Raw genomic sequence first — 24,489 nt, forward strand, 5'->3', positions numbered from 1 at the left:
AATGTACTACAGTTTTGCCCAGCCACCGTGGCTCAGGGTTTGAGCATTGACCTATGATCCAGGACATCGTGGTTCAGTTCTTGGTCAGAACACATGCCCAGGTTGTGGGCCTGATCCCCAGTAGGGGCGTGCAAGAGGCAGCTGATCAATGACTCTCTCATCATTGATGTTTCTATCTCTCTCTCCCTTCCTCTCTCTGAAATCAATAAAGACATATTAAAAAAAAAAGTACCGCAGTTTTTTTAACCCATTCATCTACTGATGGGCACTTGAGCTGTTTCCAGATCTTAGCTATTGTAAATTGCACTGCTATGAACATAAGGGTGCATATATATTTTTTTCTGATTTGTGTTTCAGGCTTCTTAGGATATATTCCTAGGAGTGGGATCTTTGGATCAAATGGCAGTTCCATATTTAATTTTTTGAGGGCCCTCCATACTGTTTTCCATAGTGGCTATACCAGTCTGAATTCCCACCAGCAGATTACTAAGGTTCCCTTTTCTCCACATCCTGGCCAGCACTTGTTTGTTGATTTATCAATGGTAGCCATTCTGGCAGGTGTGAGGTGATACCTCATTGTCATTTTAAATTGGATCTCTCTGATGATTAGTGACGTTGAGCATTTTTTCATATGTCTCTTGGCCATCTGTATGTTCTCTTTGGAGAACTATCTATTCAGGTCCTTTGCCCATTTCTTACTTGCATTGTTTGTCTTCCTGGTGTTGAGTTGTATGAGTTCTTTGTATATTTTGGAAATTAAACCTTTATCAGATGTAATATTGGCAAATATGTTTTCCCATACAGTAGGTTCCCTTTTCATTTTGTTGATGGTTTCTTTTGCTGTGCAGAAGCTTTTTAGTTTGATGTAGTCCCATTTGTTTATTTTTTCCCTTGTTTCCCTTGCCCTAGGTGATGTATCGGTGAAAATCCTGCCACGTGAGGTGTCTGAGATTTTACCGCTTATATTTTCTTCTAGGATTTTATGGTTTCTTGACTTATATTTAAGTATTTTATCCATTTTGAGTTTATTCTTGTGTGTGGTGTAAGTTGATGGTTTAGTTTCATGTTTTTACATGTACCTGTTTAATTTTCACAAAACCATTTATTGAAGAGACTGTCTTTACTCCATGGTCTGCTCTTGCCTTCTTTGTCAAATATGAATTAAGCAAAATGGCTTCGTCTATTTCTGGGGTCTCTGATCTGTTCCGTTAGTCTATATGCCTGTTCTTGTGCCAGTACCAGGCTGTTTTGATTACAGTGGCTTTGTAGTATAATTTGATATCTGGTATTGTGATTCCTCTACTTTGTTCTTCTTTCTCAAGATTGCTGGGGCTATTCGGGGTCTTTTTTTATACCATATAAATTTTTGAAGTATTTATTTGTTCTAGATCTGTGAATATGCCATTGGTATTTTAATAGGAATTGCATTGAATCTATAGATTGCTTTAGATAGTATGGACATTTTAATGATGTTGATTCTTCCAATCCATGAACACGGTATATTCTTCCACTTGTTTCTACCTTCCTCTATCTCTTTTTTCAGTGTCCTGTAGTTTTTTGAATACAAGTCTTTTACATCTTTGGATAAGTTTATTCCTAAGTATCTTATTTTTTTGTTGCAATGGTAAATGGAATTGTTTTTTTTTTTTAGTTTCTCTTTGTGAGAGTTCATTATTGGTGTATAAAAATGCCATCAATTTCTGGGTGTTAATTTTGTATCCTGTTACCTTGCTGAATTCATTTTTTAAATCTAGTAGTTTTTTGGTGGAGTCTGTAGGATTTTCTATGTACAATATCATGTCATCTGCAAATAATGACAGTTTTACTTCCTCCTTCCCAGTTTGGATGCCTTTTACTTTTTCTTCTGGTCTGATTGCTGTGGCTAGGACTTCCAGTACTATGTTGAATAAGAGTGGTGAAAATGGACACCCCTGTCTTGTTCCTGTTCTTAGGGGAAATGCTTTTAGTTTTTGCCCATTCGGTATGATGTTGGCTGTGTTTCACATATGGTCTTTATTATGTTGAGTTATAATCCCTCTATTCCCACTTTGCTGAGAGTTTTTATTAAAAATGGGTGTTGGGTTTTGTCCAATGTCTTTTCTGCATCTATTGATATGATCATGTGATTTTTGTCTTTCAGTTTGTTTATGTATCACCTTTATTGATTTGCAAATATTGCACCAGCCTTGCATCCCTGGAATAAATCCCACTTGCACATGGTGTATGATCTTTTTAATGTATTGCTGGATCCGATTTGCTAATATTTTGTTGAGGATTTTAGCAACTATGTTCATCAGAAATATTGACACGTAATTCTCTTTCTTTGTAGTGTCTTTTTCTGGTTTTGGAATTAAGATAATCCTGATCTCGTGAAAAGGGCTTTTAAGTGTTCCACCTTCTTAGATTTTTTTCGAATAATTTGAGGAGGATTGACATTAGTTCTTGTTTGAGTGTTTGGTAAAACTCCCCTGTGAGCTGCCCAGACCAGGGCTTTTGTTTGCTGGGAGTTTTTAAAAATTTTTTTATTACTGCTTCAATTTTGTCAATTGTTATTGGCCTACTCAGGTTTTCTGATTCTTCCTGATTCAGGAAGATTGGAAGTTTTGGAAGATTGTATTTTTCTAGGAATTTATCCACTCCATCCAGGTTGTCCAGCTTGTTGGTATATAGTTGTTCATAGTATTTTCTTATAATCCTTTGTATTTTTGTGATGTCAGTTGTTACTTCACCTCTTCCCTGATTTTATTTATTTGGGTCCCCTCTCTTTGTTTCTTGATGAGTCTGGGTAAAGGTTCATCGATCTTGTTTATCTATTCAAAGAACCAACTCTTCGTTTCATTGATCTTTTGTATTTTTTTTTAGTCTTTATGTCATTTATTTCCTCTTATCTTTATTAGTTCCTTCCTTCTACTTATTCTGGGGTTTTCTTGTTGCTCTCTTTCTAATTCTTTAAGTAGCAGGATTAGATCATTTATTAGAAATTCTTTGTTTTTTGAGTTAAGCCTGTAGTGCTATGAACTTCCCTCTCAGGACTACTTTCATTGTGTCCCATAGATTTTGGGTTGTTGTGTGTTCATTTTCATTTGTTTCCAGGACATTTTTTATTTCTTCCTTGATCTCATTGGTAACCCATTCATTGTTTAATAACATTGTGTAGCCTCCATGTGTTTGAGTGTGTTTGAGTGTTTTTACTGTTATTGATTTCTTATTTCATACCATTGTGATCTGAGAATATGCTTGATATGATTCCAGTCTTCTTGATCTTGTGTCCTAACATATGCTCTGTCTTTGAGAATGACCCACGTGCACTTGAGTAAACTGTATATTTTGCAGCTTGGGGGTAAAATGATTTGTAAATGTCCATTTATTCCATCTGATCTAGTGTGTCATTTAGGCTCTCTGTGTCCTTGTTGATTTTTTTCTAGAAGATCTATCCAGTGATGTCAGTGGGGTGTTAAAGTCCCTTTTATTATTGTATTGCTGTTGACTTTTCCCTTAAAATCATCCAGAAGTTTTTTTTATAAATTTGGGTGCTCCTATATTGGGTGCATATAAATTTACCAGGGTTATAGCCTCTTGTTGGATCAATCCCTATAGTATTATGTAGTGACCTTCATTTCTCTTGTTATGGTCTTCATTTTAAAGTCTATTTTGTTAGATACAATTATTACTACCCTAGCCTTTTTTTCATTTCCATTTGTATGGAAAATTTTTTCCCATCCCGCTACTTTTATCCTGTGTGAGTGTTTTGTTCTGATGTGGGTCTCTTGTAGACAGCATATATATGGGTCATGTTTTCTTATCCATTCAGCTACCCTATGTCTTTTGATTGGAGCATTTAAGCCATTTACATTTAAGGTTATTATTGATAGGTACTTATTTATTGCTATTTTTATTCTTTATGCCTCTGTTCCTCTCTTTCTCTATATTTCTTCTTCTTACACCAGCCCCTTTAGCATTTCTTGCAGTGCTGGTTTGGTAATAAACTCCTTTAACTTTTTTTTTTTTTTTTAAATCTGGGAAGCTCTTTATCTCACCTTCAGTTTTGAATGATAGCCTTGCCGGATAGAGTAGGCTTTGATCGAGCCCGCACAACCCAGGCAAGTGCCCTGACAGGGAATCAAACCCCAATTGCCTGGATCCTAGGTCGACGCTCAATGGCTGAGCCACGCCCGGCCGGGCAGGATAGAGTAGTCTTGCTTCTCATTATTTTGCATACTTCATGTCACTCCTTTCTGGCTTGAAGTGCTTCTATTGAGAAATCAGCTGACAGTCTAATGGGAGCTCTCTTGTAGGTAACTTTTTAAGACTCTTTCTTTGTCTTTAATCTTTGCCATTTTAATTATGATGTGTCTAGGTGTGGGTCTTTTTGGATTCATCTTGGTTGGGACTCTCTGGGTTTCTTGAACTTAGGTGACTTTTTCCTTCACCAGGTTAGGAAAGTTTTCTGTCATTATTTCTTCAAACAGGTTCTCTACTCCTTGCTCAGATTCTTCTTATTCTGGGACCTTTATGACATGTATGTTGTTACATTTCATCTCCCAAAGCTCCCTTAAACTCTCCTTCTGCTTTTTAATTTTTTTCTAATTGTTACTCTGTTTGGGTGATTTTTTTCTACCTTGTCTTCTAATTCCCTGATTCAGTCCTCAGCTTCTTCTAATCTACTGTTAATCCCTTCCAGGATATTCTTTATTTCAGATTGATTCTTATTCATGGTGTCTACATCTTTTTCATGCTTATGAAGTTCCCACCAAATTTCTTGTAGTTCTCATTGAGTTGCTTGTAGTTCTCACTAAGTTGTTTGAGCCTCCTTATAACCATTACTTTGAACTGTATATCTGATAAATTGTTTGCCTCCATTTCATTTAGTTCATTTTTTGGCAATTTCTCCTTTTCTTTCATTTGGAGGTTGTTTCTTTGTCTTCCCATTTTAGTGGGTCCTGTCTTCCCGGGTGCTGGGTCAGTCACGCCTGTTCAAAGCGTCCGGTCCTTGCATCCGGGGACGTTGGGTCATGGCATGGTCCTGTCTTCCGGGGGCAATGTGTCAGGTGTGCCTGGTCATTGTGGCACATCTGTGCATCTGGGACATCAGGTCCTGGCAGCAGGGTGAACTGGGGTTGCCGGTAGTGATGGTAGGTCCTTGTGTCTGTGAGAGCTGCATCATTACAGCAGGTCCAGTCATTTAGGGTCGCTGGGTCAGGAAAGCTGGGTTGCTGTGTCAGGTCCATTCATCATGGGCATTGGGTTGCACTGTCTGTGTCCTCAGGGCCCTGGGTCACAGCTGTTCCCCACAGCCTTCTCTCAAGGAGGATCCTGTGGATCCTCCAAAATGGTGCATTCTCCAATCTCAAGTGGAGAGAAGTGCCCGGCTGAGCATTGTGTGACAGTGGCCAACATCTCCTCCACCAAGAGCACTTGAATCACCTGCGTGGGGTTCCCACACTGACAGACAGGTGCCCACCCACACTTGCACCAACACATACTCTCCTTTGCACATACTCACCCACTCAGTCTTACTTGTACTCTGGTCCTGCTCACCACCATGTTGGCTACTCTGTAAGGTTTCCGGGCAGTTCCTCTTAAAGGGCCTGCACACGAACTTACCCTGACTCACTGCCTCTGAGCACCAGAGCTGGAGCAGCAGCATGAAAAAATCCAGAAGGAAATGAATTATCTGTCATCGGTGTGATTTCTGTGGGGCAGCTTTCTGCCAGACAAAAGTACTGGCAGAGACCACTGTTCTTTTTCTTAGGACCCACCCCCTCAGAGCCCACAGGTAGGTGCCATATCTAAGTCTCCATCAACCTTTCTATCACTGTTTTCCTTGCCCTGGTGATTTCCTGAGACCCTGTCCCACCAATTGTGGGCCCACCCAAGCTGTTTCCACTGGTTTTTCCATACAAATGGCCCATCTTGTCTCATGCTTGAGACTTTTCTAAAATCTCTCACACAAGCAACATCTGGCCACATGTGCCATACCTCTTGCTAAGTTACCCTAGGACCAGCACTAACAGCAGCTGTCTTTGGTTTACAGCTTGGCCTTACTGGGGCACCTCCAAGCCTAGCACAATTAGCAGCCATCTGAAGATCACTTTGTAGCTCATGCCAAGTGGCCCCAGGCTGAACAAGGTGGCAGCTGACCATGACCTGTCCCTCCCTGGAGGGTCCAGAGCCAGTGCACCAAGTGGACAGCTTCAGTCCATATCCATGCACCACCAAACCACCTCTACAACAACATATTCAAAGGGTGGACTCAGAGGGTACCAGATCCCCACCAAATAATTCCTGCTCTGTGGAGTGGGCCCCTGCACAGCTGATGATCCAAGGTGGCTGGTGGTCACAGCCAGTCCTTATAGCCAATAGGCCTGGGGGTAAATTCCCCCCATTGATGTGCCAATAGCAATCAAGGTTCAACTACAATAGTGAGATGTACACAGCTCATATGGGAGGCCCACCTGGAGCCCCCAGGTTGGGTGATTGGGGAGGATGTTTCACTGGACCCTACAGAACACCTACTACATAAGACCAGTCTACCAAGACTGAGAGACCTAGCAGCTCTACCTAATACATAGAAACAAACATAAGGAGGCTGCTAAAATGAGGAGACAAAGAAACCTACAAAATAAAAGAACAGAACAAAACTCTAGAAAAAGACATAAACAAAATGGAGATGGGCAATATACTAGATGCGGAGTTCAAAACACTGGTTATAAGGATGCTCAATAAACTTAGTGAGAATTTCAACAGCATAAAAAAGGATATAAAAACCATAAAAAAGAACCAGTCAGAAATTAAGGATTCACTAACTGAAATGAAGAATGTTTTACAGGAAAAACAGTACAGCATCTGAAGCAGAGAATCAGATCAGCCATTTGGAATATAAGGAAGCAAAAAATACCCAATCAGAACAGCAAAAAGAAAAAAAGAATTCAAATAATAAAGATAGTGTAAGGAGCATCTGGGAGAAGATCAAACATACCAACATTCTCATAATGGGCATTCAAGAAGGAGAAAAGAGAAAGAAATTGAAAACCTATTTGAAAAAATGACAGAAAAGTTCCTTAACTGGGTGAAGGAAACAGACATACAAGTCCAGGAAGTGCAGAGAGTTCCAAACAGGATGAACCCAAAGAGGCCCACAACAAGATATGTCATGAATAAAATGCCAAAGGTTAAACACAAAGAGAGAATCTTAAAAGCAGCAAGAAAAATGCAGTTAGTTACCTACAAGGGAACTCTCATAAGACTGTCAGCTGATTTCTCAACAGAAACTTTGCAGGCCAGAAGGGATTGGCAAAAAATATTCAAAGTGATGAAAGCAAAGACCTACAACCAAGATTGCTCTACCTAGCAAAGCTATCATTAGAATTGAAGGACAAGGAGGTGGAGGAGGGTATAGGGGGGATCAATGGTGATGGACACAGTCATGGTTGGGGTGGTGAACACACAATACAACAGACAGATGAAGCATTGTAGAATTGTGCACCTGAAGCCTGTATAATTTTGTTAACCAGTGTCACACCAATAAACTCAAAAAAAGGAAAAAAAAAAAAAAAAAAGAATTGAAGGACATATAAAGAGCTTTCTGGACAAGAAAAAGCTAAAAGAGTTCATTACCACAAAACCAGTATTACATGAGATGTTAAAGGATCTTCTTTAAAAAGAAGGAAAAAAATAAAAAATGAGAACAATAAAATGACAATAAATACATATCTATCAACAATTAAATTTTAAAAACCCAAAATAAATGAACATGCAGACCAGAAACGGACTCATCAATAGAGAGAACATAGACTGACGAATGTCAGAGGGATGGAGGAGGGCGGGTGGGTGAAGGGGGAGAGAGTAACCAAAGAGTTTATATGCATATATGCACAACCCAAGGACACAGACAATGGTGGGGAGAGGGGCTGGGGAGGGGGATGGGATGGGATGGAATGGATCATTGGGGAGAAAAAGGGACATCTGTAATATTTTGAACAAAAATAAAATTAAAAAAAATTATCTTTATTGTTGAAAGTATTACAAATGTTCCCATTTTTCCCCATCGATCCCCTCCACCCTGTACACCTCCCCCAGGCCTTCATCCCACTATTTTCTGTGTCCATGGGTTATGCATATATGCATATAAATTCTTCTTTTTTTTAAAGACATATCTTTATTGATTTCAGAAAGAGGAAAGGAGGGGGAGAGAGAGAGATAGAAACATCAGTGATGAGAGAGTCATTAATCAGCTGCCTAGCCTGCAACCCGGGCATGTGCCCTGACAAGGAATCGAACCCCGATCTCCTGGATCCTAGGTTGATGCTCAAACGCTGAGCCACACTTGGACGGGCTAAATTCTTAGGTTAATATCTTCCCACCCACCCCTGCCTTCCCTCTGAGATTCGTCAGTCTGTTCCATGCTTCTATGTCTTTGGATGTATTTTATTCATCGGTTTATTTTGTTCATTAGATTCCACATATGAGTAAGATCATGTGATAATTGTCTTTCTCTGACTGGCATATTTCACTTAGCATAATACTCTCCAGGTCCCACCATGCTGTCTCAAAGGATAAGGGATCTTTCCTTTTTACAGCGGCATAATATTCCATTGTGTAAATGTCCAAGAAGATGCTTGATATGATTTCAATCTTCTTGAACTTGTAGAGACTTATTCTGTGTCCTAACATGTGGTCTATCTTTGAGAATGTCCTATGTGCACTTGAGGAGAATGTATATTCTGCAGCTTTGGGGTGAAATGTTCTGTGTAAATTAAATCCATCTGATCTAGTGTGTCATTTAGAGTCACTGTTTCCTTGTTGATTTTTTTGTCCAGAAATCTATCCAGTAAAGTGAGTGGGGTGTTAAAGTTTCTTACTAGACTGTATTACTGTTGATCTCTCCTTAATGTCCTCCAGAAGTGTTTTTTTGTTTGTTTGGCTGGGTTTCTTTTTTCTTTTTTGTTTTTTTCCAGCCTGTGTGTCTTTTGTTCTGAGGTGGGTCTCTTGTAGACAGCATATATTTGGGTCTTGTTTTCTTATCCATTCAGCTACCCTATGTCTTTTGATTGGAGCATTTAATCCATTTACATTTTTAAAAAAATTTTATGTTTGTTTAAAATACTACAGATGTCCCTATTTCTCCCTAATGACCCATTCCACCTTGTCCCATCCCCCTCTCCAGTGCCTCTCCCCACCATTGTTCTTGTCCTAGGGTTGTGCATATATGCATATAAATTCTTTGGTTAATCTCTCCCCCTCCACCCACCCCACCCTCCTCCATCCCTCTGACATTCGTCAGTCTGATCTATGCTTCCATGTCATTGAATCTATTCTGTTCATCAGTTTATTAAGTTCTTTAGATTCCACATATAAGCAAGATCATGTGATGTTTGTCTCTCTGTCTGGCTTATTTCACTTAGCATAATATTCTCCAGGTCAATCCATACTGTCCCAAAGGGTTCAAGATTCTTCTTAATCTATTTACATTTAAGGTTATTATTGATGGGTACTTATCTATTGCCATTTTATTTCTTTATTGTCTGGAACCAGCCTGAAAAATGAACAAACCTGAAGTCAAGCGGTGGGAATGAAAGAGACAAACAAAGTTATGGGATCAGGAGAACTGTCCTCTGGTGAGGAGCATCCCCAAATGGCTTCAATGCCTTTAGTATATAGTAAGTGACAAACAATTGGTAATAAGGTGAGCGTGATACAAAGTATAAACACTCTTTCAGAGTAAATATCCTGCCTCTTGCATCAGCCCAGACCTTGGTATTTCCTTATCTTGGATAGCAAACCCCCTCAAGGGTAATTGTGGGGAGGGTCGAGTCCTTGACTCCAGACCCTCAGGTGATGTGGACCATGTCCAGACACATCACCAGTTCCCAACACTTTATGCCTATGTTTCTCACTCTCTCTATTTCAACTTCTTATTACAGCAATCCCTTTAACATTTCTTGCAATGCTGGTTTGGTGGTGATAAGCTCTTTTAGCGTTTTTTTGTCTGGAAAGCTATTTATTTCACCATCTATTCTGAATGATAGCCTTGCTAGATAAAGTAGTCTTGGTTTCAGATCCTTGCTTTGCATTACCTTGAATACTTCATGCCATTCCCTTCTGGCCTGTAGAGTTTCTGATGAGAAATCAGCTGACAGCCTATGGGAGCTTCTTTGTAGGTAACAGCTTGCTTTTCTCTAGCTGTCTTTAAGATTCTCTCTTTGTCTTGGATTTTTGACATTTTAATTATGATGTGTCTGGGTATGGGCCTCTTTGGATTCTTCTTGCTTGGGACTCTCTGTGCCTCCTGAAGTTGTGTGACTTTTTCCTTGACCAGGTTAGGGAAGTTTTCTGCCATCATTTCTTCAACAAGTTCTCTCAACCTTGCTTACCTTCTACCTCTTCTGGAACTCCTATGATGTGAATATTGTTATTTTTCATGCTTTCTCACAGCTCCCTTAAACGTCTTCCTGTTTTTTAATTGTTTTTTTCTTTTTGGTTCTCTGATTGAGTGATTTCCTTCTACCTTGTCTTTAATTCACTGAACCAATCCTCAGCTTCCCCTAATCTGCTGTACATTCTGTCATTCTTAATTTCCTCCATAGTTTCTATATCTTTTTTCATGCTGTTGAGCATCCTTATGATCAGTATTCTGAACTCTATATCTGATAGATTGCTCATCTCCATTTCATTTAGCTCTTCTTCTGGAGAATTCCTTTGTTCTGTCATTTCAGGCTTGTTTTTTTGTCTCCTCATTTTGACTGCCTGTTTGTATTTGTTTCTAAGTATTAGGTATATCTGCCAGGACTCCCAGCCTTTTGGATGGTCTCTGGTCAGATGCTGTTTGTGACTGGCCTTGAGTGCCCTGTTTGAAGTTTTCCACACTCCACAGCTTCTGGTTTCCTCTGCTGGGGTTGGGTGTGTTTGGACAGGATCAAGATGTGCACCAAGATCTACTTTTACAAGCCCTGGGTCCAGAAGCAGATCAGGCAAAGATTCAAAGCACCCAGAGGCTTTTGTTCAGTCTCTTAATGAACCCCTGGCTGTAGAAACTCCGTGGGGTGGGGCCAGAGATTTTCCAGAAGGGTGGGGCATTCCCCCCCACACACAGACAAAAGCTACTTAAAAGGTAAATATCTGCCTGACAAAGATATCTTCTGCAGAATGGGGAAATGACTCACCACCCGGGTCCACAGGGGTGACCTCTGAGATCTCTTTCCCCAGCCAGCCCCTCTGGATTCTCCTCACACTGTTCTAGTCCACTCTGCTTTCCTTCCACTGGAGCCCAAGGTGAGTGGCTGCACATAAAACTTTGTGCTTTGGCCCTTTAAATGGGTGCCTGCATTTCCAGCCATCTCTCTCTGGCAGACAGAAACCCCACTGCTTTTCACAGCCAGATGTTATGTGGGCATCTTTCTCAGTTCTGGTGCTCTAGGAGGGGGAGCCCAGTTTGGGGTTTAGACTCCAGAGTTCTCAGTGGAATTTCCCCCACAGCTGAGATATCCCTCGGGACCTTCAGCTGCTGCCTGTAGGAGCCCAGCCAGCCCTGTACTGCCTCCGCATTTCCTACCCATCTTTATATGGTCTGCACTTTTCCTCATTGGTTATGAGGGTGCTCTCCAGCTCGTCTTCAGTTGTAGTTGATTACTCAGGGTTGTTTTTCTATATTTTAGTTGTAATTCCAGTTTGGTCCTGGGAAAGTGTCAGTGTAGCTTCCACTCAATCCATCGCCATCTTGTATCTCCCGATTACTATAGAGAGGACATTTTGACAAGTTGCCAGATGAGAGGGGGGTGGGGGAATGGGTGAAAAAGATGAAGGTATCAAGAAGTGCAAATTGGTTGTTACAGAATAGTCATGGGAATATAAAGTACAGCATAGGGAATATAGTTAATAATAATCTAATAACAATGTATGGTATGAGATGAGTACGGGATTTGTTGGGATGATCACTTAGTAAGTTATACATGTCTAATCACTGGAGTGTACACCTGAAACTAATATAATATTGTATGTCAACTGTAGTTGAAAAATAAAAATTATTTTAAAAATAGGAAAGCCAGGGCTTAAATAGAAATCCATCTGTTCTTTTAGTCTTTCAGGTATAGCCTCCTTCTCATGTGTGCCCTTCACTTTTTCCTGGAAAAATTTTGCTCTCATTTACCCTTCGTGGACAACCGAAACAAGTCAGAACAATTCAATTGCAATTCTCCTTTCATTCAATTACCTTCTGGTCGCCCCTTATGAGGCTTCAACCCACCCAGTTAGCTCCAATGACTCCTACCAAGCTTTCTAAGAATCTGATGATACCATTGTAATTAACTTAGTTATTAATAACCGAAAAGAAGCAAAGGGAAGGCCAAATATTATAGGCATATCATTTGGGCAGCTTTGCCAGGAAGTAGCAGCTTTACACTCCCCATGGAGCCACTGGTCCATTCTCTGAAGATTCCGGGGGGAAGGGACTGGACAAGAGGAGAATAAACGCATGCCCAGTAAACTTGGGGAGACTAGTGAAGATACTTGCTGTTAGTTACACCTGGGGACATGTCATTGGGCAGAGTAGTCATGGCCACTGCAAGCATGAGAAGATTTGAGATATTTAATCCCCTAAACAAAGGAGTTCTTGCTCTTGTGCTCTTAGTTCTCTTGAGACTCTTGTTGCAGGGGTTGCTCCCCTGCATTTACCCACTTGAACCATAGCCATGTGGACCCCACACACAATGGATCGTAACTAGCTTGATGCTGAACTGGACCTGGCTAAAACATGGAACAGAAATTCGACACTGGCTCTGACTTTAGCTCTACTGGATTTCCAGCTGCACTTCTTCCAAGACTGGATTAAGGGAAATGAGACTTTAGAAACACAGAGATGTAATTCCATGCAAATAAAAATCACTCATCCACTCTTGGGAATTTCAGAAAATTCTTTTTCTTGAGATATCATAAGGACTCCACCCTCAGCACTCAGTGGGGAAAGGGATACCCCATTTCCACCGATTACACTGATAGGTGCCCAAACCAAATCAGCCACTTTTCCTGTATTACCAGTAGCATTCTCTGCCATGGGAAGGAGTTTGAACTTTATTTTATATTTCCAAGACCAGCATTTCCAAGACTATATTTAGAGGAACCTTAAATGTTCTATGAGATGGTAATACACATTACTTAAAACAAGGGTTCTATTGTCAGATAGGTTGGGAAATGCTAAATACTCCCTCTTGGATAGTCACAATGTCCATTAGTGTAGTAAAGACTCTGAAAATATGTCAGTAAATACATCTATATAACTTGGTTTCATCCAGCATCTCCCATAGTTTTTAACCACGGAGCCACTTTTCTGTGCAGTGTTCATTAATATCTATGGAATATAAGTGGTACCTAGAACATAATTTAGGATATGGTGATAGAAGCATTGTAGGAGCAATAACGGATTTTAAGCAGAGGACTAACAAGGCATAGTTAAGATTTAAGAAGAACATCCTGGTGGCAGTATGATGCATGGACTAATTAGAGGGGACTTTACTAGAGGGAGTGGCTATAGTCTAGGAATTGGTGGGGTTTTTCACTAGGTTGTGACAGTGGAGAAGGAGAAAAGGGGTTGGATTAATATTAAAATGGTAAAATGGATAGGATTTGGTGATAAAATATGAGATTGGGAAGGGATAGATTGTTCACCAGGTATTAAGCATGTTGAAGTTAAAGTGCTTATTAGACATTGGTAAGCTTGATATACTGGTTTTGAGGGAAATTACATATGAGGGAAATCTGGGTTGGAAGTAGATATTTCAGACCTGAAATTGTAAAATTTAGAGAAGAGGGTGGGACCCCGCCAAAACCTAATATTTAAGACTTAAGAAAAGGAAAAAAGGTTAATCTAAATAATCCTCTCCCCCTTTTTTTCCAGCTTTATTGAGATATAACTGACACATAACATAGTGTAAATTTAAGGTGTAAAACATAGATGATTTGATATACAGATATATTGCAAAATGATTACCATGGTAAGGTTAGTTAACACATCCATCACCACATAATTACAATTTTTTTGTGGTGAGACCATTTAAGGTCTACTCTTTTAGCAATTTGCAAGTATATAATATATTATGGTTAATTATAATCACCGTGCTGTACATTAGATACCCAGAAATTACTAATCTTATAACTGGAAGTTTGTACTCTTTGACCACCATCTCCCCATTTTCCCCATTTCTCAGCCCCTGGCAACTGCCATTTTATACTCTGTTTTTATGAGTTTCACTGTTGTTTTGTTTTTTAGATTCCACATATAAGTGAGATCATACAACTTTTGTCTTTCTCTATATGATTTGTTTCACATCTTCTCTATCCGTTCATCTTTCAATGGACACTTAAGTCTTGGCTATTGTGAATAATGCTACAATGAACATACAGATGGAGAAATCTCTTTGAGATAGTGATTTCATTTCCTTCAGATATACACCCAAATGTGGGATTGCTGGATCATATGGTAGTTATATTTTTGATTTTTTTAAGGAACCTCCATACTGCTTTCCTTAGTGGCTGCACCGATTTATATGTCTACCAACAGTGCACAAGGGTTTCCATTTCTCTGCATCCTCTCCAACACTTATCTTTTGTTGTTTTGATAATAGTGATTCTAACAAGTGTGAGATGATATCCCCATTGTGGTTTAAATTTGCATTTCCCTGAGGATTAGTGAAGTTGAGCATATTTTAATGTACCTGTTGGCCATTTGTATGTCTTCTTTGGAAAAATGTCCATTTAGGTCTTATGCTCCATTTTAAAATTGAATTATTTGTTTTTGTTTTTGCTATTGAGTTGTATGAGTTTCTAAAAGTTCTCTTAACTTTTGTTCCTTTCTGTGTTTGTTTATTTATTTATTAATTAAATTTTCTTTTCCTTTCTGTGTTTGTGTTTTTTTTTTAATTTATTTTTATTTTATTTTTTACATATCACTGCAGAATTAGAAAGCTGGACATTTATCCTCTGATCTAGTCCACCACTGAGAATTTCCTCAACCTTGAGAGCTTGGAGTCCCCTTCCATTTTAAAAAAAATAAATATATCTTTATTGTTGAAAGTATGACAAATGTGCCCCCTTTTACCCCATTGATCCTCTCCACCCTGCACCCCTACCCCTTGGCCTTCACCACACTATTGTCTGTGTCCATGGGTTATGCATATAAGTTCTTAGGTTAATCTCTCCCCACCCACTCACCCACCTCTGAGATTCATCAGTCTGTTTCATGCTTCTATGTCTCCGGATCTGTTTTTTTTTTTTAAATACATTTTTATTGATTTCAGAGAGAGGAAGGGAGAGGGGGAGAGAGAGAAACATCAATTATGAGAGAGTCATTGATCTGCTGCCTTCTGCACTGGGGATTGAGCCCACAATCTGGGAAGGAATTGAACAGCAATCTTCTGGATCATAGGTTGACACTCAACCGCTGAGCCATGCCAGCTGGTCTCTGGATCTATTTTGTTTATTGGTTTATTTTGTTCATTAGATTTCACATATGAGTAAGATCATGTGATAATTGTCTTTCTCTGAGTGGCTTATTTTGCTTAGCATAATACTCTCCCTGCTGGCTCATAAAGTAAGGGATCCTTCTTTTTTATAGCTGCATAGTATTCCATGTGTGTAGATGTCTGATAAGAAGATTGATATGATTTCAATCTTCTTGAACTTGTAGAGACTTGTTTTGTGTTCTAACATGGGTTCTATTTTTGAGAATGTCCCATGTGCACTTGAGGAGAAAGCCTATTCTGCAGCTTTGGAGTGGAATATTCTGTAAATGTCAATTAAATCCATCTGATCTAGTGTGTCATTTAGAGTCACTGTTTCCTTGTTGAGTTTTTTGTCTGGATGATCTATCCAGTAAAGTCAGTGGGGTGTTAAAGTCCCTTACTATGACTGTATTGCTGTCAATCTCCCCTTTAAAGTCCTCCAGAAGTTGTCTTCTTTTCAGCCTGTGTAAGTCCTTTGTTCTGAGGTGGGTCTCTTGCAGACAGCATATATTTGGGTCTCGGTTTCTTATTCATTAAGCTTCCTTATGTCTTTTGTTTGGAGTGTTTAACCCATTTACATTTAAGGTTATTATTGATAGGTACTTATCTATTGCCATTTTATTTCTTTATGTCTATATTTCTCATTCTCTCTACTTCAACTTCTTATTACAGCAGTCCCTTTAACATTTCTTGCAATGCTGGTTTGGTGGTGATAAGCTCCTTTAGCGTTTTGTGTGTGTGTGTGTGTGTGTGTGTGTTTTGTCTGGAAAGCTCCCTATTTCGCCATCTATTTTTAATGATAGCCTTGCTGAATAGAATAGTCTTGGTTTCAGAGCCTTGTTTTGCATTACCTTGAATACTTCATCCCATTCCCTTCTGGCCTGTAGAGTTTCTGATGAGAAATCAGCTGACAGCCTTATGGGAACTATTTTGTAGGTAACAGCTTGCTTTTCTCTTGCTGCCTTTAAGATTCTCTCTTTGTCTTGGATTTTTGACATTTTAATTATGATGTGTCTGGGCATGGGCCTCTTTGGATTCTTTTTGCTTGGAACTCTTTGTGCCTCCTGAACTTGTGTGACTTTTTTCTTGACCAGGTTAGGAAAGTTTTCTGCCATTATTTCTTCAACAGGTTCTCTAAGACTTGCTTAACTTTCTACCTTTTCTGTAACTCCTATGATGCGAATATTGTTATTTTTCATGTTGTCTCACAGCTCCCTTAAACGTCCTCTTGTTTTTTAATTGTTTTTTCTTTTTGGTTCTCTGATTGAGTGATTTTTTTCAACCCTGTCTCATAATTTGCTGATCTGATCCTCAGCTTCCCCTAATCTGCTGTTCATTCCTTCCAATGTTTTTCAATGTATTTCTACTATGTCATTCTTCATTTCCTTCATAGTTTCCATTTTTCTCATGCTGTTGAGCATCCTTATGATCAGTATTCTGAACTCTGTATCTGATACATTGCTCATCTCCATTTCATTTAGCTCTTCTTCTGGAGAATTCCTTTGTTCTTTCACTTGAGGCTTGTTTTTTTGTTTCTCCATTTTGGCTGCCTGCTTGGCTTTAAGAAAAACTTAATAAGCATATAGGATAAAGTGGATTTCCCCATAGTACACTCCCAGAAGGTAACAAATATCTTGGGATTATGGTGTTAGAAGACCATCATGATGCCCAAATGACCTATGTGAAATAATTCTACCAACTGAAAAGAAGCCCTGAGTGAGATGCCTTTGACCTATCTGAAAAGCATGCTTGTTAGCTCAGTGGTCTGGACATAAAGTAAGCCTTTGTATTTAGAGACAGCAGGTTACCTCACAAAAGTACATGAATGTTTATAGTATCATTATTCATAATAGCCAAAAAGTGGAAATAACCCACAAGTCTATCAGCTGGTGAATGGATAAAAAATGTGGTGTGTATGTTCAATGAAATATTATTTAGCCACAAAGAGAAATGAAATACTGATACATGCTACAACATGGGTAAACCTGGAAAACATTATGCTAAGTGAAAGAAGCCGCGCATAAAAGACCACATATTCTATTATTCCATTTATATGACGTGCCTAGAATTGGCAAATCCAGAGACAGAAAGTGGATTAGATGGGGGAATAGGGAGTGACTAGTAATGTGAACTGGATTTCCTTTTTGGGGTTCCTGAAAAATGCTCTAAAATTAGACAGTGGTAGTGGTTGCACAACTCTGAATATACTAAATACTGAATTTTACACTTTAAACTGGGTTAAATTTATCATATGCAAAATATATCTCAATTTTTAAAATGCACGAAGACAACAACAACAGTAAGGTGGTAGCTACTCAGACTTCTTGGCTGTCATTTGAGCCCTCCAGGCCCTGGGAGGTTGGACTGGGAAAGGAGAGCCAGTAGGGAGCCTGTTAGTGAGCATGCATGTCTGGGCTTGAGTGGCCTCAGGATATCTGCATCTGAGGAAAGAATGAGTGAAGCAACTCAGGGACAGCAATTACAAGGACTCTGTGCCAAGGAAGGAATTCCTGATGCCCTCCCTGACCATATATAGCCCTCCTTCATCTCCCTTTTCCCACTTTTGGAGAGCAGCAAATGAGTCTCCTCTTTGAGGCACTTGCCTCTGGGCACACAGCCCCTTCAGTCACAAGAAAAGCAGCTTTTGAATCTTTGAGCAGCCTAACAGGGTCTTGTGCTGGTCAAATAGTTTGTGCAGGGCTTCCATATAGAGCGCGTGGTATTTGTCCACCACCTCCTGGCTTGGCTTCTCAATCTTGGGTACTGGCAAAGGCTCCCCGACTGCCAAGAGAGATGAGAAAGGGCAAGTGTCGGAATCTTGTGCTCTGTAAGCCTCTTTCTCTTTACCTGGGCCTGATCGTCTAGCATCCCAAATCAACTCCTAGCTTCTCCCCCTCCTCTGCTCTATTCTTTGGTGGGGACAGTGGGGTCAGGGCTCAGGTGGAAGTTGAAAAAGAGTGAGGTGTCCTTGGGTTGAGAGCAGCACTCACCCACAGTGGTGATAGGCAGCGGGTATGGCAGGAGCCCAGCAGAGCCTCTGCGGAAGCCTCGTCCATAGAAGACACAACAATAGAAACCAAAGAGACGGCGAAAGCGGCTCTGAAACTTAAACATCCAGCTGTCCTTCTGGTACAGTACCTGTTCATATACCTCAGTTTCTCCAAAAGTGAAGGTAGGGACCAGATGAGCGCTGTAGGAAAACTCCAATTTATTTCCCAGACACAATCTAGGTGGAAACCACTCAGGAAGAACACTTATTCATGGGCAGGCCCCCATCCATTATGAAATCCCTGTGGCACAAGTATTTCTTCTTGCACTAAACAGAGCTCCCACACTTAATGTCTCTTGTCCTGAAATTTTCAAGGCCAGTGAAAGTGCTATCTCTGGGCCAGGATCACAGGGGCAAGATATGGGAATGCAGGGAAGGAAGAAGAGTTTGGGCAGAGATTCCCAAAGACCCACATCGCATAAAGAAAAGCTTCCAGGAGGTGTCAGGGAGGGGAATAGCTGACTCTGTTCCTACTGAGGAAACACAGAGATGATGATAATTTTGCACAGATGTGTCTATATGATATGCTCCTCACCCACAGAGACTATGCATAATGTATTCTGTCTTTGGGTCTTGGGATTAGCACAGGGTAAAGTTGTTTCCCTCTCATAGGCCATGGGAATCCATGCTGACAGTGCCCCAGGTAGGGAATCAGGCTCCTTAAGTCTTTCTTTGAGAGAAGCATCAAGAGAACACAATCTCTCTTATACAAATCTTTGAGTTACTAATAGCAATCTCTCAGCACTCTGACCAATGTTACCTTAATGGTTCTTCACAGCAGAGACAGTGGAGGACACAGTGGGGGGTTATTTTCTTTATCTTCCAAGTCCAGAAGCCCAGGTTTGGAAGTGGGAAGGTCACTCAGGTGTTCAGTGAGTAGCAGGACCTAGACTAGGACCCCAGGACTCCTCCCTTTGAGTTCAGAACTCTCTGCCCCTACATTTGCTCCAAACTGATCAACAGACCACTCAGGCACGGTCCTTAGAAGAAATGCTTCCCTATTTTCTGAGTCTGCAGTAGGACAATTACCCCTGTATCCAGTGAGTTGCCTGCTGACCTGGTGGTACAACCTATAGCTCCAGCCTTGGGCTTCTGCTCATAACCTCCTCTCTTTACCCCAACATCAGGGTGACTAATGTTTATCCATCGCTTATTGTGTGCCAGGCACATGGTCCGTGTTTTATGAACACGAATTCATTTAAACTCCACATTAACCCAATGAAGTAGGTACAATTATTAGTAGCCACATTATAAAGATGAAAACATGAAGGTTCAGAATGGTTGATTAACTTGTCCCAGAGTGCATGGTAAGTCATGGAGCCATGATTTAAAATCAGGCCCCTGACTCCAGATCCTGGTGCATACTGACCATACTGTACTATCTCTTGTATTTAACATTAACAGGCAAATATAGATATTGATGTTGATAGAGATAATGTAGGAGTCCTCTATATACTAGGGCAGCTCTAGCCAATTCTCCTCATAATGAATCTGGGTTTGCAGTTTGGCTTGCTGGGAACAGGTCCAGTTAGCTCAGAAGGAATAGCTGACCTGAACCTTTTTGAAATTCTATGACCATCTGCCCTACTCACTAGTAAGTTCAATGAGGGCAAGAGTCATGTCTCATTTATCTTGGCATCGCCTACCAGGCATGCTGCTCAGAGAAGGCCACCCACCCCTGCCCTGGGAGGAACACCTACCCATGCTGGAGGGCAGTGCGCACAAACCCCTTGCGCTTCCGGAGGATGAGGGTAGTGGTGTTGGGCACACTTTGCAGGGCTTCACCCACCCCTCCCACTACAATGCCCACGAGGTTGCCAGTGCCGTGGCTCAGCAGGTAGTCGATGGCTGGCTGACTCACGGAGCACACACCTGAAAAGAATCAAGGAGCACAAAGATCAGGAGAAGAGAAAAGACAGAGGGAATACCCTCTGCTCTACTCCTCACTGGCTTGTTTGTATGCCCTCTGTTAGCATGCATCCCAGGAGGAGAGATAATGAGATGGGACAAAGGGTGTGGAGAAGAGAAGGATGTGGGCACACAAAACACAATTCACTTTGAAGCAATATCTCCACTTTGCAGGAGGCACTGGATCAGAACTATAGCAGGAAGGTTTTCAGTGGGATAATCAGAAGGACTTTCTGAATTCCACCATAATTCTACTCCTTTCTTTTCCTTTATCACCATTAATTGCACCAGTGATTATTTATTGAGCACATATTTTGTGGCAGGCACTATACTGAACACTTCACTTGTATTATCTTATTTAATTATCACACCACATCTGAGGTCAGACTATCAGCAGAAACACCACTTTACATATGAGGAAACTGAGACCAACAGAGTTTCGGTAGGTCACCCAAGACCACAATTTAGCTCTAGAACATATGCTTTTAACTACTATGCTATAATGATGGGGGGGGGGGTGAGAGGGAGTTGAGAGGTAGCGGATGAGGGGCTTAAAAAGGTGCATCTCCAAGCAGAAAAATGGGCCAGAAGAAGTAGTAAGTATGAGAAAGAAGCACCTTTGGCCATGAGGTAGTCCCTAATCAAGGGGATCTTGAAGAACCAGGACAGCGTGGCCAAGTGGGGAGTAATGCCTGGGAAGATCTTCGAGAAGCCTGTGGCCTCAGTGCAGAAGTTGCAGAAGGCGCCAAAGGTCAAGAGACCATGGGGATGAACCCCCATGAGGTAGTTGTGCTCAGGTGACAGGTCTTTAGTCTTCAGGATCTGCAGCCACGGAGATAAATGACAGAGGTGGTGGAATGAGATTACATGGGGAAGCAAATGTAGAGACACTTCAGCGAACAGGGTACTCTCTAAACCAGAGTTTTTCAACATACAGGCCATGAGTGGGTTTCAGGGACTGAGATACTGGTCTCCTCAGCCCCTGGGAAACCAGGTAGAATCTGGGGCAGCTGAACTGCTAGGTCTCTTGCCTATGGCTACAAGGAGTCTCAGCCATTTATGTCAGTGCACTTCATGGATGGTATCATTTTCTCTGAGTGCCCTTAAGTGAAAAGATCAGCAAGCTCTGCTCTAAAAGTCAGGGCAGTGTTTGTTGTCTGTTCCAAAGTGTACTCAGAGGATCTGTGTAGCAGTATATTTCTGGAACCTCTTCTTGTTATTTTCTCCCCCAACCCCATTTCAGTGCCCACTTAAGTAACTTTTATTGAACTTTGGAAGTGCCTTTCCTTACCCTTCATCTGAATTATTTGTATACCTTGTACCAAACTGTAAATATACTGTCTATCCTCCCTATTAGATGTGAGCTCCTTGCTAGAAGAGAATGGTATTCTACTCACTTCTCTGTACCCCAAACATGTGGCACAGAGTAGGCTTTCAATCAATGTTTGTTAAACTAAACTGAACGTATTTCCATTTTTGTCTATGTCATCTGGCCATGCCAAGGGCATCCAAAGTGTCCTAGCAGAGTAATGCGTGCCTGGTAGCAATGTTGGATGATAAAGTATGTCTGGCCTGCACTGAGACTCATCTGGAATGCTCATTTCCCTTTGGACAACCCTAGTCATTTGGCATTAATGCCTAGTATTTGGGGAACTGTGAATGGCGCTAAGGAAGAGACACTTACCGTGATGGGGAAATAGTCCCTGATGTGTGTCCAGACATACCAGTTCCTTACCCAGGTGGATCGCCTGCCACCTGAGACAGAAATATCAGTAGGGACAGTGTCTGTGTGACAACCTTACCCCTTCCAGGGCTTCCTTAGCAGCATGGAGGGACCATGGCTTTGCTAGAGAGCTGGAAAAGAGACCCCAAGATGGTCCTGCCTGGCCCAGTTCCTGTGGCTCTGAGAACTTGGAAGAGAGGCCTGTGGCATGGTGAGTGAAACTCCCTAGTTACAGGTTAAGAAGGAACATTCTTAGGTTCTGTTCTTTCTAGATCCATGAGCCTTACCTTTTTCTGGGGTCTTCCAGTCCAGGAAAAACCAGACAAAGTAAAGGGCTGGTAGTGGCCACAAGGATGTAAACAGCAGATAAATGAACAATGGCTGCACAATCCAAACTGATGAGAGAGCAAGTCAGACCAAATTTTTGCTGCAAGCAGAACTTGACCATGTCCCGCCCTATTAAGAGCCCTCCAAACTACACATGCCTCTGGTCTGGGCCTTTTGCAAAATTGAGCTCCTTCCCATCCACTATCCATGTTTACTTGTCCTTCCAACATTTCCTCTACCATCTGCCACACACCAGCCCTATTTCTCTGCTTTCTTGTCACCCCTGTCCACCTGCCTCCCTGCCCCCCCTCTATGCCTCTACTCCTGCTCCTTGCCTGCCACCAGCTTTTACCCCTGCTCTTATTTGGCCACCATCTTGTTTCTCTTGTCTCCATCCCTATCCATCATCCCTGAACCCTGTTAAATCACTAGCCCACCCTCCCTTGCCCATATACTGTCCATATCTCCCACACCCTACCCACACAGCATCTGTATCCCTCTACCATTTCCCATCCACCATTCTTGTCCTCTTTCCCTTCACCATTATTTTCATTATCCCTGTCTCCTGCCATATTACCACCCCCACTCTCAAAACGGAAAACTGTGGTTTAAACACAGGCTATACTCCTCTAAGTCTGCAATGCTAATACTTCCTCTGCCCCACTCCCCATGCTTCTTTATGATCATGAACCTATCATGCCTATTTCCTGGGTCTCATTTCTCTTCTCCAGAGAGTGAGGGTTAGGAAGTGGCTGAAATGAGCTAGATCTACTCATACCCATCATGACCCTGTTCTACCCCCCTGCCTGTCCTTACTGCCCCTTGGGGCTCTATCTCTTCCTTCTCTAGGGCATTCGTGGAACTCAAGACTCCTTGCCTTTACTCTGCAGTACCATCTGAGATGATGAAAGGCCAGAGATGAAACTTTTCATGAGCTTAAAAATCAATCACCCCAGATCTGGCCCTGACCCCTGATTCTGGCTTCTTGCCATGCACTCTTAGATCAGTACTCACATATGGCAAGGTAGCTCAAGGGCCAATGCAGAAGTATGAGACTCTGGAAGTGCTTAGGCTGCTTAAAACAAGGCATGATGCCCAGGAGCCTGACAGAGGCGAAGATCCCAGAACAGTGTTCCAACCAAAGGTGCCACCAGCCTCTGGAAGCTCACTCAATAGTGACTATGAGGCTTTTTACCTGCTCTCTTCCCTTCTTGTGCTGTCTCACACCTACCACCCGCTTCAGGGGCAGGCTCTGGAGCACCAAGGACTGCCCTATCAGATCTGAGCCCTGGACTCTGCACATTTGCCCTTTGACTCTCTTTTCTGGGATTATTGGGACATCAAAATGGAGAAAGTTGAGAAGGACTGCAATTAGTCCTACTGACCCAGAGATCCAGAGAAGAAACACACATCTCATAGGCTACTTCTAGAGCACAGGGTTTATGACCTCAGGGAGATGGCTGGTGGGAAGGGAGCTCTGGAGGTTTGTGTGGGTGGCGAGCACTTGGGGTTAGGTTTCTGTTGTAACTTACTGTTGACCTGAGGCAGCCTGGTTTGGAGCTGTTCCTTCTTTTAACTTTCTATTATAAAAATTTCAAAACACACACAAAACTAGAGAAAGCAACAAATTTTAATCTTTATGTTCATCTTCAAACAATTAATATTTTGCCATACTTGTTTCATTTATCTCCTTACTCTTTTTTCTTGGAGTATTTTAAAGCAATTCTAAGACATGTTATTTCACTCCTAATACTTTACTATGCATTAAAAAATGGATTTTTCTTCCATAATAACAATGCCACTATCACCCTTAACAAATTTACTAATTCTCTAATAACATTTAATAGCCAGCCCATATTCAAATGTCTTTTTATAGTTGGTTAATTTGAATCAGGATCCAAACAAGAGCCACTGATTATATTTGGATCCTGTGTCTTAAATTTCTCTCTCTCTCTCTAATTTTTTATTGTAAACTAAAACCCAGATACAGA

General features: G+C 41.2%; 1 protein-coding gene across 1 annotated transcript; it reads right to left on the reverse strand.

The window, feature by feature from the left end:
• Nucleotides 1–18,117: 18,117 nt before the first annotated feature.
• On the reverse strand, nucleotides 18,118–23,588 carry AWAT1 (acyl-CoA wax alcohol acyltransferase 1; the record flags this gene model as incomplete). Its single annotated transcript, XM_081125931.1, has 7 exons — nucleotides 18,118–18,272; nucleotides 18,482–18,681; nucleotides 20,241–20,412; nucleotides 21,066–21,270; nucleotides 22,133–22,203; nucleotides 22,459–22,566; nucleotides 23,513–23,588. The coding sequence occupies 7 exons, from the start codon at nucleotides 23,586–23,588 to the stop codon at nucleotides 18,118–18,120; spliced, it is 987 nt and encodes a 328-aa protein (XP_080982057.1).
• Nucleotides 23,589–24,489: the final 901 nt, after the last annotated feature.

Source organism: Miniopterus schreibersii (genome assembly GCF_964146895.1).
Source record: "Miniopterus schreibersii genome assembly, chromosome: X".
Lineage (NCBI taxonomy): Eukaryota > Metazoa > Chordata > Mammalia > Chiroptera > Miniopteridae > Miniopterus > Miniopterus schreibersii.